A 21,317-nucleotide genomic window follows, 5' to 3' on the forward strand; every position below is an offset into this window, starting at 1 on the left:
GGCGAAATGTCCTTTCGCCGGTCCCGCGCCGTTGCGGGAGGGGCCGGATATAGATAGATCCCTTTGGCCCCGGCATGGAGTGCTGCTGGGGAGAGTCCCCTTTGACCGATCAATTGAGGGTATAGATATGGTATTCAAAAGTGTAAAATATGATTGTAGGCGAAGGCAGATGATGGATTATCGGTTGAACTCCGACTTTACCGTTCGGACTCTAGCTGACCCTCCCGATGCTTACTATTATATTGTTCTTATTGTAACTGCTTTCCGGCACATGTAGTTGATTATTTCCAGCTTGGCTGCCTTTTATCGCGAACCATATTTCATCTATATATCCACTAGTGTTCTGGAGTTCTACTCTATCACTTAACACCCTTCTAGCATATCCCAATAGAGAGAGCTAGCCATGACAATCGCAACTTTCAACCCGCAACTGCGACTCCTCAATGCTCTCCGAGCAAATGCAAAGCCCATAATGACCTTCCTGGGCCTTCCCTCTTTTCGCACCGCTCAAATAGTAGCCCAGACCGGCCTTGACGTCAGCGCCCAATCCTACCACTCACCTTCCCGCTAAGCTAATATGATTCAAAAGGGCATCATCATTGACTGCGAGCATGGTCACATAAGCGACGACTCAATGCACAGTGCAACAGCAGCTATAGCTTCTCTAGGCGTATCGCCGCTTGTGCGTTTACGAATGACTCACTCGGACTTGATTAAACGGGCCCTGGATGCCGGCGCGCAGTGAGTAGCACCGGTTCCACTTACCATTACTTCATAATATGCGCATACTGATCAACTTACAAGCGGAATTGTGGTCCCACAAATAAACACCGCAGAAGAAGCCCAAACAGTAGTCTCTTATTCCAAGTTTCCTCCACAAGGGCTTCGCGGACAAGGATCGGCATTTCCGGCATTTACACATAGTATTGACCTGTCGACGTATATCAAGACAGCGAATGAAACCTTGATTACATGTATTCAAATCGAAACTAAACAAGGAGTCGAGAATGTTGAGGAAATTTGTGCGGTCCCTGGTGTTGGTGAGTTGCGCCCATACTCGTTTCTCTAGCTCTGCATATTCGGCTAACTTGAGGCAGATATGATTTTCATAGGTCCAAACGATCTAGCTCTGTCAATATTGGGGTATGTCCCCGCGAGAGGTGACGAGCCTGAGTTTGTGCAAGCAATCGAAAAAATTGTTGCCGGGGCCAGGAAACACGGGAAATGGGTTGGTCGGCTGTCGAATAATGGGACGTTGGGCAGGGAGCACTTGAAGGTCTTTGATACAGTGGCGTTGAGCTATGACATCCGTGCTATGCAGAATTGGTATACTAGTGAGTTGCAGGTGGCGCGGTCGTGATGCGTTTGGGTGATTTGGGAGATTACTGCTCGGTTTGTGGATACCGTTGACGGTCAGTGAAAGACTTGTACTCGTATACTTACCCTGCTGAATGGATACCAATCTATTATTAGTTCATTGGGAGTTTATAGTGCAGGCGTTACTACAACAGTGGTGCCTTTGTAGATGAAGCGTCATCATGCCAAGAAACAAATATCAAAGTCGAGTATACGAAAGGCAGTTAGGGTTACAGGGTCTTGGAACTATGTTATAGCGATATGAAGCCCTTATCACTTTCAGATCATCATCATTCCATGTTAGCTTTGTAGGAACATTGGGGATCGGTAAGCAGTGAATTGAACGACACTGATGTTTCCACCCTTGGTGGAACCAAGGCATTGAGAGGGCAGAGTGGTATGGCACTCGAGCAATACGATTTGCATAATACTCACAGCCAACATTCGGTGTAGTATAGTTTTTATTGGCGTTGTTCGCAACTGTGGATATTGAGATTAGCGAAAACCTTGATGGTGAGGAAACAGAGGTAGCTGGGGACGCTCGCAATATCGACTTCCAGATTAACTGAGACATCGTAGCAAGCTTGATGACCGAAGGGGAGACAGTAGCAGGGCCTCTGTAAAAATCAATCTTATGGTGGAAATGGATGTAATGCACTATCTCCGTATAGGCACGAATAAAAGATGATTTTTCTCATCTTTGTGAATTGATGAAAAGGCTATTTCACAGACCAGTTGTGCTATGACAACTACTATCTCTTCAATGTGGGCGAAGTGCATTAAGCACAGAAGCAGATTAGGGCTATTAGTGACTTAACAACTAGGACCTTGAAGAACAAACAGACCCTTCATTGGCCTTACTAGGCAAAGCAAGCTAAAACAAGAAGGCTTGGCTGTCAGCATGAAGCTTGATGTATCAATCAGTGAATATAGTAACGAAGATAGATCTCTGAACGCCTTGATTATATTATGACTAGTACTTAAGGTGCTCAATTTCTCACAAATTTCAGTTATATGGGGACAAATTTGTTTCTCTGGTCAACACTTTATTATCACACATAATCAGCACCATTCCTCTACTCCTACAATTCTCATACACTTCAACAAACAACCCTGGATAACAGTGGTGACCACTATCACCCTGTCCGTTCTCGCCATGAGCATGCTTGTTACAGCAGCTCTCACCAGCAGCCCCTTCCAAATAGTAAGCAGCTCTAGCACCGACGATCTCAAGAGCACCAACAATATCCAGTTCCGCAGCTTGACCCTAGGCTACACAACGGGCTCTGGCAACATCCTTGAGTGGGCCCAGGGCAACTTCTATGCCTGCCACCATCAACTCCTGTACACCACGGAACCCGACTTACATGATCTTTGTCAGTCGACCTGGTGTCACTCTTTCGAGCGACTGCGTTGAGATCGGTCTACAAGTTGCTTCTGATAAAGGTTGATGCGTCGGGGTTCTGTCTTCAGAATTTGTGTGGAGAAATCGATGCTATATTAGAGACTCGCACGATCGCTAACATATTTAAGTTAGTGATTTACGCCCAAGTAAAAGATATTCATTGTCCACAGTATTGTAATAATTATTCGAGCTCTCTCTACGTAACCTGGGCTGTGGCACATATACATAATGTAAATCCATCGAGAGGGTCTAAATCAGGGAGCAATATTGTAACTCATTTCTCATTGTTTACAATCTCTAATTTAATTTTAGCCCACTTTATTTGAAACCATAGACAAACTCTTCATCATACAGGCCTAGAACCCCTTCCTCAAATTTTCTCATTCCGCTGCAGTGTGTGATATCCAAGCTTTTCCCGTGCCTCCCCAATGCTTGCTCCTCCCACAATCATTTCACGAATGCCCTCCTCGCTCTTCTCGATCTTTTGTGCAACTTCCGCGACTTCCCTTGCTCGATGCCGAGGGACGATGACAACACCGTTGGCATCAGCAACAACGATATCACGAGGGTTGACACGCACTTTGCCAATACCCACAGACTCATTAACGCCTCCTACCTGGACACGGTCCTTGCCAGTCCGCATCCAGCGACCAGCTGTGAAAAGGGGGTACTCGTCCTTGATTGCGCGGTTTACATCTCGGCAGACCCCGTCAATGACAGTGCCAGCAATGCCTCGCAAGCCAGCATATTGTGTCATAATATCTCCCCAAACGGTGCAATCCGTACGACCGCTATTGTCAATAACCACAAAGTCACCCTCAGCGACATCGTCGATGAAGTCACCAACACTGCCTGGGGGGTCGCTGGCAGGGACGTAGCGCACAGTGAAGGCCGGTCCTACTGTTACCTTCTCGTAGTTGGTCAAAGGCATGATTCCGAGCGCCTGGCCAGGGATACCAAGCTTATCAAGCGCGTCCGAGATGCCAGGTGTGTCTGATTCAGCAAATAGGGCAGCCAACTCTGCATCTTCAGGGCTTGCTTTCTTAGGGTTTGATGATGACGACGATGGACCAGACGGAGCAGACTCTTCACTAGAGCGGATAGCCTCAAATTGCTTATCATGCATGACCTCCGAGACGGGGTTTCCAGCTCTTACAGCCTGCACCATACGGTTTTGGCGACGATCGATACGTTCACCCAAGTCCAGAACCTCCTCGATGCGCGCAGCCGGCACAAATACCGTTCCACAGATATCAGCAATCACGTAGTCATCTTGGTTGACGGTGACACCGCGAACCTGCAATGCTGTACCGGACTCGAGCTGCACTAGTCGGTTACGTGCGCTAATCATGGTCACACCTCGGCCGTAGACGGGATAGCCGACGTCCTTGCTGCCGTCGATGTCACGACTCATGCCATCAATGATGGTCCCGCGAATGCCTTTTTTCTTCGAGGCATTGGCAATGATGTCGCCCCAGCATGAGATTCCCTCGGTGCCGCCCGAGATAACCAGAATGCGATCATCCGTCGTGACGGCATCGATGACCGGAGTGAGTAGATGAGTCGTAGGAGCCGCGTCGGTCTTGGGACCAACTTTGACTGTGCTGGCTCGTCCTACTATCTTTGGGCAGTCCCAGAGTGGTCGTAGTCCATAGGTGGCGCCCTTGAGGTCTAAGAAATCTAGAGCATCGGACACTGTGTTGGTGTCTAGGGCAGAGAGTCGGTTTAATATGGTGGATTCACTCATTGTGAAGATTATCGGTGTCAATCGTTTGAGTAGTATAGATATAAGATATTGGATAGTGGACGTATCGCTTGATTGAGGCAGAAGGATTATAAGAAGTAGATGATAAGGGAAGAACAGCCTTCTACTAGTAGGTAAGGGTCTGCATTTAATTTATCAGCACTGTGCTCTATAGTTCGGCAACCTAACCGATATGCGGAGGATTTCTCGGCGTTGAGGAAACACGCCGTTCGAGTGGCGGAGGTCCATTTCCCGCTGGTGTGGCTGCACTAATCGTCGGCACAGTTATTTTTGCCCGACTCCGCTGAAGATCGAAACGACTCGGTCCTCCCAGCTCCGTCGGGGTCCTATCTGTGGCCCTATGATGTTCGCTATTGCTGTAGCAAGACTGGAAACCCATGATATGTTCCTGATGCAGGTCGAGCACTCTGCGCCCTATGCAGAAGACAACCTCGTGTCTAGGAAGACACATTAATATTATGCATGTGATTTTCTAAATGGATCGAGTCTTACAGTTCGACCTGGAAGGACAAGCCAGATGGGTCTCACTACTTTCCGCCATTATTGAAGAGAGCTTCAGTCTTTGAGAGGCACTACACCACTCACTTGGCCGTCCGACTACAGACTAGTATCTTCACTCTTGATGCTGTTGGCCATAGCGAGATCCGGCGCTAGTCCCAACACGGACATGATGACACCGATAAGCACGTGACATGCAAAGCAATGCCGGAATCCACCGCTTTGGCAAAGGATCCAGTGCTCATTCCGGGAATGCTTCAATGTCTCTGTCCAAGAACTTACAATCCAGCAATCATTATGTTGATGCAGCATATCTCTCCGCCAGGCTCAGCGATCACAAGAACTCTGCTTCAGCTAGCTTCGCGCTGTTTCCGCCCCGATGACCAAAGCAAGTGAAGCTAAAGTCCAAACAGCTCAGGAACACTGCTCGAATCTTCTTCTGTGAAGTCTTCTTAATTACTACCACTTTCCAACTAGCAGCAATTCTAATACAACCATTTCTTTCGTTCTAGGTACTACAATTGTCTATCTTATATCCTCAGTATTTTCATTCCCAAGTTCCCGATGCGACCTCTTTCTACCCATGGAAACAGATCATTAGTATAATATCAACACCAAAAGAAAAACCACCACTGCAGGAGATAAATCGTGCATTCTGGATACCTATACAAATCGCTGGGATACGGTTGTGGCCGAATCGACTAGAAAGTCCCGATCTTTATATTTCCCAGCCTGAACTTCCCCGATCAGATTGGAAACTCCCTTGGAAAGCTTACAATAGTATGTGCACCACTGGCCGGCTATGCACAGTATGGCAAGGACCTTACCACATTCTTGTCATGCTTTGCTGTACTACAAGATATATTTCATGATGCAGAAGCCGAACTCGAAGACCGGGTGATTAGCTATAGTATGGGCAGACATCACCTGGATCCCCCTTGCTTCCATGACCAACTCCTGCATGCATCCAGATGGGCCTCTACTTGTTTTGGTTAGCCCGAATATATTGATGCCCTGATTTGACACCTCACCCCTCACTTTGGTCTACGTAGCCTAACATTATCAACATCTATCCGCCTGCGCAATATGGAAGCACTCCGCACATACCGGAAGGCCCCCTGAATGCACTACCTCCAATAGCAGAGACAGTACCATCTCGAGTCACTGCAGCTCATGCCAGGATTACTCTGGCCGCTCATATCAGAGCATGTATGAAATGCCGTAGAAGCCGGAACCGGCTAGGCCGCTTTATGATTGACTTTACTGACCACATACGAAAGAAGCTATAGTGTTTGTTACCCATCCAGCGTCCATTTGCCATCCACAGCTCGAAGTAAACAGGCCACGAACTACCTAAAAGTCTTGACGGGAGGCTTTGCCTCTTGAGAGGTTAGCCCCTGTCTTGACGCGTCGGAATTGATAGTTTTAGGGCAGTCAAGTCCTCGCACCCCGGAGCAAATTACGGACTTCGCCAGCCTACAGCAGACTAGTCCGAAAGAGCATTTCGTGGCTGAGACTGAGTAATTTGTATTGATGCATTTCTGCCCGGACTTGATGGACTAGGTCTATCATGCCGATGCACGATTGACAGTGAAGAATCTAGATTCACCACTAGACACTCTTGCATTGCACCAACGAGAGACAAAACGACAAAACCCAATGCGTACAAGGCAACTACTAAGTAGTAGTAGGTACTTCCAAGATATGCTCAATATTCATCCCGCTGACCAGTCACAGTATCAACGCTCAACCTACATACAATAAGCCCATAACATCAATATAGTATTTCATCATGCTAATGGCACCAGGCCACGTTCTCATCATGCACTCATCAAAGATACACACATCACAAAGTTTACTCCTTAATCTCCCTCGCGGGCCCATTACTAGGCTCCCCCATCAGATCCGCCCTTTTATCCAACATCGCCTCCGCCATAAACGGACTCCTCTCACGGATACTCTTTCCCCACACAATGAACGACAACGGTGCCAGCGTCAGCAATAAACTAATAAACGCCAACAACGTACTCGCCCACTGGAATCCCAACGTATTATACATACTGGAAGTAGCCAGCGGCAGAAACGCAGAGACAGTGTTCTCCCCGACCACGAAACAAGCCATCGCGCTCCCAGCATATTTGCAATACGCGTCTACCACGTAATCCGCAATGCCACTGACCACAACCACACTGCCCATGCCCACCATCCAGAGTCCCACGGCTGGAGCAATCCACGGCATGGAGGGGTAAGATGTCCATGCATACACGAACATTCCCCCCGCAATGCCGAAGACACCCCCTCCGACGGAAAGATAAAGCCTAGCCTCTGGAATGGGCGTCTCGGGGATTTCCTTATTACGTTTCGAAGAGTTGAAGTACAGTCGTGCGGATATCAGCGAGAAAAACCACCCGCACACTTCGCCGATGAATACCGCCGCCTGGACATACCCTGCCTCCACGGGCGTCCAGTTATATAGTCCCACGAAGACCTGCTCGACGGATTGCGTGAACAAGTATAATGTGCCGACAGTGAAAGCCGACCACAACGTGGAGAAAAAGACGACGTATTCGGTGAAGAGCAGCTTGAACGGCCGGCGAATGCTGGTGAGCAGGACCTGGCGGAGCGGCTCGGCTTGGAGTTCGTGCTGCGTGTATGCGTTCTCGCCCTTTTCGCGTAGCTTCCGAGCTCGACGTTGCAGGATCACAAATCCTCTGGTTTCCTTAAGGATGAGAATGTTCACGAGTAGCAATGCGCCTACCCAGATGAGTTGTAGGTAGGAGATCCATCTCCAGGACAGATGAGCGAAGATAAGTGCACCGACTAAAGGACCCGCACTACTTCCACCAAGGTAGGCGACGACCCAGAGAGCGACGGGTTTCGTGCGCGCCATTTCTGTTTCGAAGAGGTTGCCGATGATGCTTGCGGAGCCGTTGCCGAGGACGGCCACGCAGCCGCCGGCGAAGAAGCGGACGATTATAAGAGTGGCGAAATTTTGGGCGACGGCTTGGGGAATTATGAAAATGAAGAAGACGAAGTTGGTGAGGAGAAATGTGATGCGGGTGCCGAAGTCTTCCATGAGGGGCAGAATAAGGAGACAGAAGAAGACGCCTCCCATCGTCCAGGAGGCGACGGGCCAGTATGAGTTTGGAAAAGTGGCATCGCTGACATTGAATTCTTCGTTTATTGCTTCATGGGCGACTGTAATAATAGTGCCATTCATGAGGGCCACGAAGGTGGTGGTCAGAGCAGTAATGGTCATTAGCCATTTCCTGGAAGTGGACCAGTTGAATGGATTCTCGGGGTCCTTGGGACCATCCCAGTCCACGACCGTTGCATTAGAGCAATCACTGCAAGGGGCTGTTTCCATGGTTAGAATCCTAGTTCTAGAAGACAAGAGATGGAGTAGGAAACCTACTCGAGGACTTCTCCTCATCCTCGGCTGCCACCATGCTTGCGGGTTCGCGAGGATACACAAAGAATCGGCTGCGTGAGAAACCTTGTCTGTGCGAAGATATTCCCGGGAACCTCGAAGCTTATAGTCTAGGGGCCAATATTAAGACAAGCAGAGGGATTTATATGTAGATAATCATCCACGCGGCAATCGTCTTTGGTGTCAGACCAGGGTGGGACATTCCAAGCAGTTCGTAGTCTCCTTGCAGGAATATCGCAACAACTTATACACAAGACATTCACTTCTGGCGGGAAAATTGCATCCGGTTCACCAAAAAGGGTTAGGCAATGGCTCCATCGGAAAGAGCTGATGAGTGGAACCTTCCTTTCAAAGGATGGATATGAAGGCTGGTGGGGAGGCAGGCACGATGCTAACAAAGCTTGGGTGCGATTAAGGGTTTTGGAGGAGAGAAGTGGAGTTTGAAATTGCCGCTGAATTACATATGGGTCCCCGAGTGTTTAGCGCAGCCCTACCCCTCTCAAGACTTGTAAGTTCTAGAACGATTCATCAAGTTGTAGCTAGTAGATAGATCATTTGTAGATACAAGATGAACCCTGAGTCGAGGTCCATGTGTTGTGAGAACCGGGGCCATCACACTTGCTCACACCCCAGTGAATCGTCAGGACCTTCTTCATCTTGGTAGGTTTTTTGCAATTCCAGCACCTCCCCACCGGTAACTTTCGTCTGTCTGTTCCTAACCAGGCACCTCAAGCTCACCCAGTATCCGTTAGCGACCCAGATTTTTCGGTGGCTACCGCTGAGCTTTCTCCGTCGAGCAACCTGTTTGGGATTAGTGTGCGGCTCACGTGAAGGGGATTTTCACCTGCTTACAAAATGGAATTATGCGAAGGGTTGGATGCTCGGCTGATGAATCCGAATCAATGCCTGAGCAGATCTTTTCGGCTTCTCTGCGTGACTCATTGGATTTGCAAATGGATAGTATACCCCATTCTACGGATTTCACCGGCCTCCGATTGGCTGGCTGGCAATGTTACACCGATGAGCCCCGTCATGTTCAACGTGTTCCACAGGAGCTTGGGTACACTACGGAGTAGATCATAGACACTATGATATGTCTTCGGGGGTTATAATACCCGTACTATCACATGAGCCGCGACAGCCACGCGATGTGCATCATGAAGGGTACAAAAGCCCTCAAAAGGCGGTTTCCAGACGGCTCTCTATGTGTCAATGAATTTATCCTCCGTTTCGAGTCGTTATTGGTAGCGTCCACCAGCTAGCTAGCTAGCAGTTCACTGACTTTTCAGTCAGGTTCTGCTAGCCACATGATGTAGGTTTTTCTACCTCAGTTTGCAGGCGATAAGTTAATGCGCAGGCAAGATTACAATCCCGTCCTTGCAACAAAGCCAGAGGTTTAGAGCGAATGAGGGAAAATAGTGCGACAGCCTTATATCAATCATCCATGGCGCTTGTTGTAGAGATAGCTAAGAGGGTCCTATAGTGGACTATACTAAGGACATTGTAGAAGGGTTTTTGGGGCGCCATCTGTCTAGTCCTCGGCAGATGGTGCCTCAGGTACGAATTCCTATCCTCAGGCACTATCTAGGCTTTGCCACTGAATATCACTAAACCCAAAGTGGAATGGTTTGACTGGTCCGATGGTTGATGTTAGCTGGTACGAGGAACAGCATACAGGTTTGTGTTGGCAAAACTGTAAGCATGAGCGAATGCCGGTGTAGGAGACGCATCATCGGTGTGTCAGTTGCAATTCTAGCTTAGATCTACTGTTGTGTATATGAACCCGAAAGAGCTAACTCTTAAACATCAGCATGACATACCCCTGAATCTCCTAGTTGTCATATAAAGATAGTGAAGATCTGAATAAAAGAGAAGCCATAGAGGAAAGAATGAGGGCATGGTTACATCTCATCTCTGTCTCTCTGAATCGGTCACATTTTTCACATACAACTTTGCATAAACTTTGCTAATCAGGCTGATTGATCCAATTAGTGCCCCCGGATCCCTGCAAGTGGTCGGATTACATCACGGCGGGCCGATTTCCTAGTCGGGCGCATCCGCCACGCGACCGACATTCCTCCCTATTATTGAACCAAAACAGACTTCCAATTTCATGATCTCATCTTCATTTTCATCCCATTGATCCATTGACTAGACACAAGGAAAGAACCAATTGAGTCTCCTTCAATATGCTCGCGTGGTGAGTTGAACAACACCCACCCAATCACCACCACTGCCATCACCACCCCCGGCATTAACGATACCAATCCCCCAGGTACCAGAGATGTCTTATCCAGCGTCCTCTCTTGACGCAGAGCCTCACCACAGCGGTAAGCTTCAATCTGTCCTCATCACACTCTTTCAACGCAGCTGAGAAAGAAATCCCACCAGACCCTCTTCGCGGTAGGTGACGGGCTCGCCCAGCAAGCCGTCGAGAAGAAGGGCCTGCCCAATCATGATGTAACCCGAACTGGACGGATGGCTTTGTACGGGGGTGGTAAGTCCAGCCCAGCCCCCGTTCCCTCATCCCCCCTTCATTCTCTCTAAACAAAAGCAAAAATATAGCTGTTTTCGGCCCGGTCGCTACAAAATGGTTCCAATTCCTCCAGAACCGCATCCAGCTTTCAACACCAACCAAGACTCTTGCTGCGCGCGTTAGTGCTGACCAGCTCGTCTGCGCTCCTACTATGATTGGTGTCTTTCTCACCAGTATGTCTGTCATGGAGGGCGTTGATCCTCAGGACAAGCTCAGTAGGACGTACTGGGATGCCCTGCGCGCCAATTGGATGCTTTGGCCGGCGGTTCAGACGCTTAACCTTGCTTTGGTGCCGTTGCAGTATCGTGTGTTGACGGTTAACGTGGTAAATATTGGTATGTATCTTTGCATATTTCGTTTGTATAGGTTTGCTATGGTTGCTGGGTAGAGCTGATGGTTGTTTAGGATGGAATTGCTTCCTGAGCTTGGTTAATAGCGTCCCTCATGGGGATGAGGTTGCGCCGGGAGTTTGATAGGTTTCGCTCTTTGGCTTTCCTGTATCTATTATGTTGGGTTTGGCTGTTTACTACGGTATTGGTTGTGTCGGATAGATGGCAATTTTTTCTTGGCTTAGAATAGATTTTTGATTCCTGGTGTCCCCTTGGCCGAAATGATTATTCCCAGATATTCCTCTCTGAACCCACTAAGCCACTACATATATTCGTCTTATAATTGTGAAACTATTACAGACAACAGCACTATGTAAGCATATTCTCAAGAAATAGTAGTATTAGAAAGCGCTTCGTTTAAAACAGAAAGTCTTCATCCACCGATCCAGCTAGCCACGTAAATCTCTGAACGCGTCAAGGTCATTCTTCTCCAGCGCAACAGTGACAGAAGGGTCATGCCATTGGTGTGTTCTTTTCGCTTCGGTATCTCTCAACGACTCCCCGATAAACCGACAACTATCAAAATCGATAAGAATAAGCGTACCCTTCTCATCAATCATAATGTTTGCCGGGTTAATGTCATTATGCACAAGTCCGAACGAATGAATATGATTAATGGCAGACATAATCCCTTCTAGACCTTCCTTCATCTTCTCTCCCACCAGCTCACGAGCACTCGAAAGGAAAGTGATCTTGTTGAGTCTCTGAGGATTGACCGCTTCAAGTAGCGTGGACGTATATCGCTGGAAGCAAAGCCCAGAAACTCGGCCGTTAGTCTCCATAAAACCATAATAGGTCGCAATATTTGGATGGGGATGTTTGCGAAGAATTTCGCATGCTTCGACTTCGCGGGCGATTTGCTTTTCGAGGTCTCCATTGACATACGCCAGTAGACTTGGGGTTTTCACGTAGACTGCTGACCAGGTGGCTTTCACCTCTGGGCCCCTATCCGCCGTTGGGATCTGCTTGACCTCATCGAGATCGTGAAGTGTTTTCGGCGATTCAAATCGATTCGTCCATTTTCCAGAATATAGTATGCCATCTTGCCGGACGAAACATTCGACATAGGCAAATTTCATCTTCCCTTCAATCTTTTTAAAAGCCTCGTTCTTTTGTACGACTTCCATAATATCGCGGTGTATCAGTTATGAGGGACCTGGGGAACTGAGTGGACCATGGACGACGCGACATGGCCAAAGTAGATTGTGAGCTGGTCTTTTAAATCTGATCATATGGGGTGGGACGCGTGACTTCGTGCGAGTGCGGTTGCCGCCGACAATATTTTCCTAGTTGAGCTGCTATTACAACAAATCACAGATGTATCAATTCAGTTAGATTACCATTCGAACTGTTTGCAATAGGGAGTCCCCTATAGACGAGCTGACAAATTTTTCACAATTTCGCACCGGACTCGTCATAGGAATCAGTACATATCTTCAATGACTGACCATCCAAATCCACAGATCAAGATAATTGATACGAGACATAGCTTAAACCTGGACCCACAAATTTGTGCTCCGGTAATTTAGTAAACCATCGACCACTGTGGCTGATATATGTTTGATGCGGGTAGTACCTAGACAAAAACCGAAGTCTATACGCAGCGGAGAGGCCGAAGCTGACCCAAGATGAAGGGAGAGAGCCGCGAAAAAGTATCCCGCCCCATACTTGTGTAGCTTACGAGCAACCGAGGCTCAAGCGCTAATGAATCGAGTGTGTGCACTACTCACACTTCGCTACTAAAGAGGCGTGAAGCACGAATAGTATGTTGGTGGACACTTCGAGTCTAAAGAGCCTCGTGTCTCTGTCCCAGATTTACCTACTTTCAACCAATGATAGGCAGTTGTCAATATTTACAGTCCTTGCAGCCTGCATGTTATCTCTATACTCCCAAGCGGTAGTTCCGTAACCCTATTATTGAAGAGCCAAAGTGCTACAACAGGGTGCGTCACTGCTTATATATTAGATCTATCATATAGCCAAAGATACTAGAAATATAGATATCAAACATGGAAGAGGTCAAAGGATAATGATGTTCGTAATTAAATAAGACGTCTGGGGTCTCCGGATACAAGGTGAGAGAGACGCAGCTGTGGGAAGAGGTGATTATGCAAATCAGAGTGCAGCATCGTGTAGCTCCTTCACTAGCGTGTCAATAACTGCATTGACGAGCTCTGGCTCCACGACGCCTGTCTGCCATGTGATCCCCAAAACCAGACAGCCATCACCACCGGTGATTGACGAGACCTCCAAAGCTGCACCCAAAGCACTGGGTGTCTGGGAGAACATCGCCCGTGTGGTCTGCGGCCGCGACGGATCTTCTTCCTGTTTGGACTGCAAGACACCCACATTGGAAACTTCAAAGCTTTCATCACGGTCTTTGCCAATCTTTCCCCGGAAGAGGTCCTGAAAGTTATCTATATGTTTGAGCAAGCATGTGCCAGCATTTTTTCCTTCGCGACCCAGTGCCTGTTCGATGGTCGCACGAGACTTCCTGGCTTGATCCCATGGGAAGGTGTCGGGATATTGATTCACCTCGTTCCGATAGAAGCTTTCCGCAAAGTCCATGACCCAAACGCCCATAGACTGATCTTTAATTTCTCCTCCCTTCAGCCACCTTCGACATGAGATGGCGCCGTTCATTTGAACTTTGGTATACTTCACTGGCAAGTGGGTGAGAAGAGCGCGGGCAACCGCTGCCTGCAAAGCAGCGGTGACAGTTGCATTGTTTTGACGACAGTTCTTTCTGAAAGCTGCAGACACAGCTGCGGGGATGATGATTTGGCGTAACTCGGTCTTGACTGGAGCAGATATTTTGGCGCCTGTCCAGAGGCGTGGATCGCGATGAGACCATACTTTCGCTCTGAAAAGAGCATTAAGAAGAAAAGGTATGGTCGTAGGACATGGATGGAGCGCCTCCAGATTAGGTAGCAGAGGTGATGTGGGCGACTGAACGACTTGTTTAACCTCGCCTGGGGTCATGAAAGTAGCAGCAGCGTGCAATGCATCCAAGAACGTCTGATGAAATGCCTTCCCTGAAGTCCCGTCCCCAATCGCATGGTGGAACACATAGACTGCGGTAAAGCGCAGGTCATTCGCTTCATCTGTCAGGATGAATAGTCTCCAGTACGGCAAGGGGGCAGCAAACCCTGTACTATGTTGGACTCGCAGCAATTCGCATAATTCTACATCCGGTTCATTGTTGTCGGGAAAGTCGCGGGTGCGCCTTTGGAATGCCACCGACTGGCTCAGATCAATCTCCGGGAGGCGCACGAACCAGGTATCTTCGGTATCTTCACTGATGGGGATGGCGGACAAGATAGGATGCTGGCCGATCAATGTCTCACAAGCTTTATATACATAGTCTTTTAGCGGCAGAGTGAAGGTATCCGGCAAGATGTAGGTTGCCGACACCGCGACGTTAAAATATAGTCCGAGTGAATGGCGCGTGGTGGAGTATTTCTCCAGGGGCCCTGACAGCTGTCAATTCAATTCCCCGTTGGCCTCGGCTTCTCAAGTCAGGCACTTCTCACTCACCAACTGGACGTAGTCTTTCAAAATCAATCATTGTTGCAAGGATGTCGCATGCTAAGACTCTGGGCGCGATGAAACACGGAGGAGAAAGAAGAAGTACAATGGAAGGCCACGAAGAACAATAACTTGCCCTTTCAAGACCAATCAGCCGGGAAAATCAACGGGTCGCGCCGCCCCTGTATATTTTCCGCGTTAAATCTTCCTCTTTCGGACAACCTTGCGACGGCATACAAGGCAGCCATCAATACCATCCGGACGGATAGTACAGTAGATTCCTCCCCATTCTATTTCAAGTTGAAGGTGGGCATGGTGCTCGACAGGTACTGCTTAAGTATTATTATTTTTCCATCTTTCTCTAGTATTGTTAGTTAGGAGATTTGTCGGACAAGTAACTACTACTTCGTTTCTAACATCTACTTAGTCCACTCGGGGTCTGGAATCTATGTGAGTGTCAGTGGTGTATGCAGGCCAGGGTTCCATGCTACACTCAGGTATGTATGAGTTCGTTGCTCAATAACCTTGATTGATGATCAGAGCAGAGGCGATCCGGTTTCGGAAGCCGTCAGTCATGTGAGGAGCAGATCACATGCCCACTACCATCACGTGCCGTGACATCGGGCGCCCAAGAGAGGCGAAACACCGGAAACTCACGGAAGCCCGACTTAACTGACTAGTCACCGACTGTCTGTCCGTCTGTCTGTCGCTCTGTCGCTCTGTCGCCTCCGGATATGTATCCATGTAACTAGTCCCGACGCGCTTCATTCTTTCCCTTATCTTTATTTCTTTTCTCACCTGATTTCCCCTTCGTCTTTCTCGCCCTTCCAGAGCTCTATCATTGAGCGCTCCGATCCCCTCCTTCCACGGGCTGGAAGGGTCTCTCTCTGGTCGCGGTCTAGAATCCCCGAGTCCTAGCGCCCCTCCACCGTTCGTCCCCACAGTTAGCTGCGTCCGTTCCTTGGTCTTCTCGGGGTTCCGATATACCTCACCACAATCTCCCCAATTGTTCGCGTCGACGTCCTTGCAGCATGCTTGGAGAAGGACCTGAGGACGGCTCTCGTCCTCATGTCCCACCACTGTGGGAAACGGAAAACCGTCCCGTGGACGATACCCCCGACCTCCCTCAGCATGAAGAGACCGGTCTCCCATACTTACCCGTCTGGCTACGGGAGTCATCCAAATCCATTCGCTGGGGATGGGTTCCATTGCCGCTACGCAAAGCAGGCTGGGCGATAGCCGACTGGGTCAAGGGCCCGAAACCTCCGCAATCCCTACTATTGAAGCCGCTGTTCCCTCGCTATCAAGAATTGCCGGTTCGGTTACTCGAGCGCTTCTTTCCCAAACGCAAGCACAAGATCGCATTGCTGGCACTGCTGTATTTTGTCTGGTTTCTGCCCTGGACCATTGTCTTGCTGCATTCGCGACAGGGCGGTTACATCGAGGGCTATGGACGACCGAAGACACTCGCTTGCTCCACGAGTCTATGGCAGTCTGGCAATGACTGTGGCCTCAACGGCAACGACTGTCGCCCCTTCTCTGCATCAACTATGGCCTTCCGGTGTCCTGCAAACTGCCGCGACTCGAAATTGCTCCAGCCGCATACGATCGGCAACCAGACCTACAGCTACCAGGGCCTGGTAGTGGGAGGTCCTCAACCAGAATCCGATAAGCCTGCCGTGTATCGAGCAGATAGTTTCGTGTGTCAGGCAGCCATTCATGCGGGCGTGATCACTAATGCGGTTGGTGGTTGTGGTGTATTGAAGCTGGATGGCGCCGCCCATTCCTTCCATGCGTCAAAGCAACACGGGATTCGCTCGGTTGAATTTCCGTCAACCTTCCCCAAATCGTTCAGCTTTGTCGAGCTCTCCTCAGCACAGGCAACCTGCCCTCAAGATCCTCGCTGGCCATTGCTAGGCATTACCATTGGCGCACTAAGTCTTCTCTGGCTGTTCTGCGTCTCCCCACCTGTTCTGTTCTTCAGCACGTTCGTCATGCTATTTTGCCAGGTGGGACTGGTTTCTGATCCGCCATCGATCTCTCAGTTTGCCGACCTTTTCTCAACCATGTTCTCGCGACTCTTGCCGGCGTCGTTTGTGGCCTTCGTCCTCTATAAGTATTGCGCACGGCCGCTTCTGACCCCGCTTTCCGAGCCAATGTATCAGCTGACTAAAATGTTCCTCTACCTGCCACCTGCCTTTATTGGTGGTCTGAATAATTACACTTTCGCCAGGCTGATCCCGCTCGAGCGTTTGACTCCTCATGATATCCAGAAGCAGCCTGGAGCCAAGGTTGCACTGGCCCTGGTGATTCCCACGGTGGTCTGCATCATCTTGAGTCAGGCCTGGCAAATACGCATGGGAGGCTTAATGCCTCGCTACCTCAAGATCTATTGCACTATGGGTCTCATCCTGCTGATCTTACTCCCACTGCCAGGTCTGCGCTTGAGAATCCATCATTACATTCTTGCCATCCTTCTCATGCCGGGAACGGCCCTACCTACGCGCCCTTCGTTGATCTATCAGGGATTGCTATTGGGTCTCTTCATCAACGGCATCGCTCGCTGGGGATTTGCATCGATCATAGAAACCCCCGCAGCCTTGGGCGAGCAAGCCCCAGGCCCTGGAGGTTCGCACGGATGGTGGGGCGGGACCTACCCCAATGTCAGTGATTCCTCGGTCTCGGTCTCCCTTCCTGGTCCTGGGTCTCCCGAAACACACCACGGAAATGGAAACATCACGTTCAACCTCTGGGAACGGCAACGTATGGACAAGATGGGCGTAGATGGTATCTCTGTATTGGTGAACGACGTCGAGCGCTGGCGCGGCTATCTGGACGAAGACAAGCGTGGTGAGTTTATATGGCATCGACATGGACACAGAGGGCTGGAACTGCAACATCGACCCACCATCGAGAGTGACCAGCTGGACGTCACTGTGCAGGATGATGATTCTGAGCCGGAAGACCTTTTCTTTCGGTTCGCCTTCCTCAAGGGAGCGGAAGCCGGCAAATACGGTGGAGCCGGGGTTTGGCTACGGGATGGAAGATGGATATCGCCGCCTCCGCCGAAGTCGTAAACATAGATTTGGTGACTTTTTGGAGCTTGCTAAATTGTTGATTCGTTCGTTTGTCTCTTCATCTGGTACGAATAAACGTGGTCCACGCTGCAGATCCAAAAACCCGACTTTTTTATATTCTTACGCTTCGAAACACCTACTGTCAAACCTACCTCCTGCGCTTTCGTATCACCCAATCCATGGTTGGTGGTAATGCGCTATAAATGTTTGGTTATGTCGCCGCCTCGCAGTGACTACATTGACCTCCCGCACGTACATGAGCATGATGAAGTACTGGCTTGCAGCAGCTTCTAGTGACTCTTCCAACAAGCCATTGAAGAGCAAAGCATTCGTACTCTTCAGATTCTAACTCTATTTAGCCCATTATTGTCAAGCTAGATGCGTCACTTTGGGAAGCAATTTATGGATCGAAACGTCTTATTACGCAAATCCACGCCGAAAAAACGAAATGAAAAGGAACAGTCCACTCCGGACAAAACAACATTGGTTCCCTTATTTTGAGGATGTATCTGTAGATGCACGTATCCTAATTAGAATTATATAGCTATCCCCTTCCTACTATCTCACATGTCTTCAACTCTCAAAGGCCTCCCCGAGAAACTTCTACAGGGGTATAAATCAAGACAAATCCACCCTTGGCCCCGTGAAATTCTTCCTCCCGTCCACAACCCACTGTACCACCGAGATGATGACAATAATGGCAAATGCAACAATGCAGTAATCTAGAAGGACATTTCAGCACTGAACACGGCCCCAGACTATCAAGAAAAGAAAAAGAAAAGAAAAAAGAAAAGAAAAAACTTACTCATACTACTCCCCGTAACCGGCCGATCAGGCGGGAATAGGAACAGAACAGTAGTAAGTGCAATATACGATAGCGAGATCTAGTCAAGTTAACACATCTGCCACAATACGAAGACGTGTAAATGTACATACAGTATCGATCACCCATCCAATTGCATTAGGAACTTTCCACTTGCGATCAGGGAGGGTTCTCCGTCCGCGTAAACAATTCACTGCGATTGGCATGGCGTAAGAGAGATCAAGTGCGACGACAGAAGCGGAGACGATTGCGTTGAAGGCACTGCGTTTATCTCAGTATGTGTTTTATATTCTTTCAGGGGTAAAAGGATTTCGGGGAGGGAGGTACCTGCTTGATCCGAGGTAAATGCACCCGAAGATAATCACCACAAAGGCGGTTAACATTAGTGCGTTCAAGGGAAGTCCGAGTCTGGGGTGCACGCGCGCGAAGAATTTGGAGGCGGGGAGGCCGCCGTCTCTGTTTTGTGTTAGTCTTCGTGTCCATGTGCTTCGGGGAAGCTGGGGGCGAGAAAGGAGGGGCGACGTGCCTGGCGAATGCAAAGATCATTCGGCTGCTTGTTGTCATGACGCTGAGTGTTGCGAATAATAGGCAGACGAGAGGGAGCCTGTAGTCCGACGTTAGTATTGGTTGCATGGGATAGAGGAAGTGTATCATACATGAGCAGGCAGATGCCGCCCACCCGGTTGTTGGTGGCATGGATGAGGATTTCTAGTAGAGGCCCTGCGCTGGAATTGACTACCTCGTCCATGTTGCCCGCGACGAAGAGGAGGACAATGAGGAATACTGCCCCGGTAAAGGTACCAATGCCGACACAGACTACCATGATCTTCGGTCCTTTGATTGAGGGGTTGGGGATCTCTGTGTTTGAGGGTTATTAATAGGTTATTCAGCTGCATATTGGAAGTGATACCTTCAATCATATGAGCCACCGCGTCCTAGTTCATGTTAGATTGACATCATCACTGGTGAGTGGGATACTTACAAATGCGGTCACTCCAAGTCCCCCTTGAAGAAGCTGCGTCTGTTAGCGTCGTGGTAGACTAGTATAAGAGTTGCAGCTAACCCCCAGTAACCAAGCCACTCCATCAGGCCCTATCGCTCGTTAGCTTGGCTTGCAATATTCACAGGACCTCTCCTTCAGTAAACTTACAGCCAGTTTGATTGACAAAGTCGCAGAACACAAAGCTATATGCATGGTCAGCATGGTGTGCGGCCAAGACACGATGGCGGGAATACATACTAGGCAGAGTTGTAGTCCGGGGATGCACAAGCCAGCACCGTGATGCAGATCAGAACAAAACCACCGATGGACCAGGTGACTGTTCCAGTTAATAACCCGCTCTGATACATTTTCCGCAGGGTAGCTTACATGCTCCACGGTAGATGATAGGCAAGATTGAATTCATGAAGGCGTTGATGATGAATGCAAGCAGTGTGTATCCCACGTAGATCAGGAACTCTTGCCAGCGCTGCCAAACAAAGTCCTACCAGCATGGTATCAACATCCAGATGATTGTCCGGAGACACTAGAAGTCTTACCGGGTACACGGATGACACAATTCCTGCAATCAATTCGCAGGAGAGAAGGGCATTGGTGGCGACAAGGGCAACCTAGCTGGTCAGCGATGATCAGGCCATTTCTGCGGAGACATACCCATCCCGCCACATTAATCCACCCGGTTACCCAGGATAGGATAGGAACCCATTTTGGCCAGGATACTGAGAGACGTTAGGGGATACTAACGAGGTAGGGATAATCCTACGTACTGACTGCAAGTCAAAATCAGTATGGCATTCTGACAGGATCCTGCGGGAAAACATACCGGCTACCCAATGATACTGTCCTCCCGCCCTGATACATTCTTGTTAGTGACTAAGTTTTTAGCAAACCAAGCTGGTTTGATAAAAACTCACGTTGGATATGCGGACAAGAATTCAGCTAGCGACACTGCAATACAGAGGTTGCAGAACCCCGCCGTGACCAAACCTATGACTGGGGGTCAGCAAACCCAAATAGGAAACTAATTCCATTGGCAGCCCACCCCAGACGACGCTAGTGCTCCCCCCTGAGGGTAAGCTGAGGGATAAGCTCGCGGATAGAGCCGTCCAAGACTAATCGGCAGATTATCAGCACGTGTGATCGACCCGTGGGCAGTTGGCACTGTAGAGGACATACATTAAGCACCGCAAAGGCCAATCCAAGCATAGACCTAATCTCGGGTCAATAGGGTTTCTTCCATCGGGGCAACCAGGACCAGGCAATCAATAGTACACACAAGGTCGAAAAGTTCCGTTGCAGCTCGGGTTTATGCCCCATTTCGGCCAATTGAACATCATCTTCGGGCCCATCGTGGGCGACTTTCGATTTTTCCATGGCCGAGGGTCAGTCCAAGGGGATTGTTGACGGGAGATTTTGGCGGTTGATGGAGTTGAAGTGCGACATGAGGTTACTGGCAGCTTAAATCGCACTGAGAGGGGTAGTGTTGGGCTAATAGGAGCTATGGATCAAA

The 21,317-nt window shown here is 49.1% G+C and overlaps 9 protein-coding genes across 9 annotated transcripts; 4 read left to right on the forward strand and 5 right to left on the reverse strand.

The window, feature by feature from the left end:
- Positions 1-403: 403 nt before the first annotated feature.
- AKAW2_40304S (HpcH/HpaI aldolase family protein) lies at positions 404-1,360 on the forward strand (the record flags this gene model as incomplete). Its single annotated transcript, XM_041688617.1, has 4 exons — positions 404-535; positions 590-741; positions 805-1,040; positions 1,098-1,360. The coding sequence occupies 4 exons, from the start codon at positions 404-406 to the stop codon at positions 1,358-1,360; spliced, it is 783 nt and encodes a 260-aa protein (XP_041542384.1).
- Positions 1,361-2,512: 1,152 nt separating this feature from the next.
- On the forward strand, positions 2,513-2,773 carry AKAW2_40305S (uncharacterized protein; the record flags this gene model as incomplete). The annotated part of the gene is made up of 1 exon (XM_041688618.1): positions 2,513-2,773. One exon carries the CDS (start codon positions 2,513-2,515, stop codon positions 2,771-2,773), a length of 261 nt encoding a protein of 86 aa, XP_041542385.1.
- A 358-nt stretch (positions 2,774-3,131) lies between these two features.
- Positions 3,132-4,508, reverse strand: AKAW2_40306A (RraA family protein; the record flags this gene model as incomplete). Its single annotated transcript, XM_041688619.1, has 1 exon — positions 3,132-4,508. One exon carries the CDS (start codon positions 4,506-4,508, stop codon positions 3,132-3,134), a length of 1,377 nt encoding a protein of 458 aa, XP_041542386.1.
- Positions 4,509-6,879: 2,371 nt separating this feature from the next.
- AKAW2_40307A (putative MFS multidrug transporter) lies at positions 6,880-8,473 on the reverse strand (the record flags this gene model as incomplete). The annotated part of the gene is made up of 2 exons (XM_041688620.1): positions 6,880-8,381; positions 8,440-8,473. The coding sequence occupies 2 exons, from the start codon at positions 8,471-8,473 to the stop codon at positions 6,880-6,882; spliced, it is 1,536 nt and encodes a 511-aa protein (XP_041542387.1).
- Positions 8,474-10,643: 2,170 nt separating this feature from the next.
- SYM1_1 (Mpv17/PMP22 family protein) lies at positions 10,644-11,463 on the forward strand (the record flags this gene model as incomplete). Its single annotated transcript, XM_041688621.1, has 5 exons — positions 10,644-10,654; positions 10,730-10,784; positions 10,846-10,951; positions 11,020-11,325; positions 11,396-11,463. The coding sequence occupies 5 exons, from the start codon at positions 10,644-10,646 to the stop codon at positions 11,461-11,463; spliced, it is 546 nt and encodes a 181-aa protein (XP_041542388.1).
- Positions 11,464-11,768: 305 nt separating this feature from the next.
- AKAW2_40309A (uncharacterized protein) lies at positions 11,769-12,506 on the reverse strand (the record flags this gene model as incomplete). The annotated part of the gene is made up of 1 exon (XM_041688622.1): positions 11,769-12,506. One exon carries the CDS (start codon positions 12,504-12,506, stop codon positions 11,769-11,771), a length of 738 nt encoding a protein of 245 aa, XP_041542389.1.
- Positions 12,507-13,494: 988 nt separating this feature from the next.
- Positions 13,495-14,947, reverse strand: AKAW2_40310A (uncharacterized protein; the record flags this gene model as incomplete). The annotated part of the gene is made up of 2 exons (XM_041688624.1): positions 13,495-14,852; positions 14,917-14,947. The coding sequence occupies 2 exons, from the start codon at positions 14,945-14,947 to the stop codon at positions 13,495-13,497; spliced, it is 1,389 nt and encodes a 462-aa protein (XP_041542390.1).
- Positions 14,948-15,938: 991 nt separating this feature from the next.
- Positions 15,939-17,984, forward strand: AKAW2_40311S (LCCL domain-containing protein; the record flags this gene model as incomplete). Its single annotated transcript, XM_041688625.1, has 1 exon — positions 15,939-17,984. One exon carries the CDS (start codon positions 15,939-15,941, stop codon positions 17,982-17,984), a length of 2,046 nt encoding a protein of 681 aa, XP_041542391.1.
- A 618-nt stretch (positions 17,985-18,602) lies between these two features.
- On the reverse strand, positions 18,603-21,181 carry AKAW2_40312A (uncharacterized protein; the record flags this gene model as incomplete). Its single annotated transcript, XM_041688626.1, has 19 exons — positions 18,603-18,706; positions 18,790-18,868; positions 18,921-19,068; positions 19,135-19,263; positions 19,334-19,411; positions 19,464-19,665; positions 19,718-19,742; positions 19,790-19,822; positions 19,871-19,899; positions 19,958-19,992; positions 20,048-20,126; positions 20,177-20,291; positions 20,347-20,418; positions 20,462-20,526; positions 20,631-20,659; positions 20,722-20,794; positions 20,850-20,919; positions 20,984-21,017; positions 21,084-21,181. 19 exons carry the CDS (start codon positions 21,179-21,181, stop codon positions 18,603-18,605), a joined length of 1,497 nt encoding a protein of 498 aa, XP_041542392.1.
- Positions 21,182-21,317: the final 136 nt, after the last annotated feature.

Source organism: Aspergillus luchuensis, chromosome 4 (assembly GCF_016861625.1).
Source record: "Aspergillus luchuensis IFO 4308 DNA, chromosome 4, nearly complete sequence".
NCBI classification, from domain to species: Eukaryota; Fungi; Ascomycota; class Eurotiomycetes; order Eurotiales; family Aspergillaceae; genus Aspergillus; species Aspergillus luchuensis.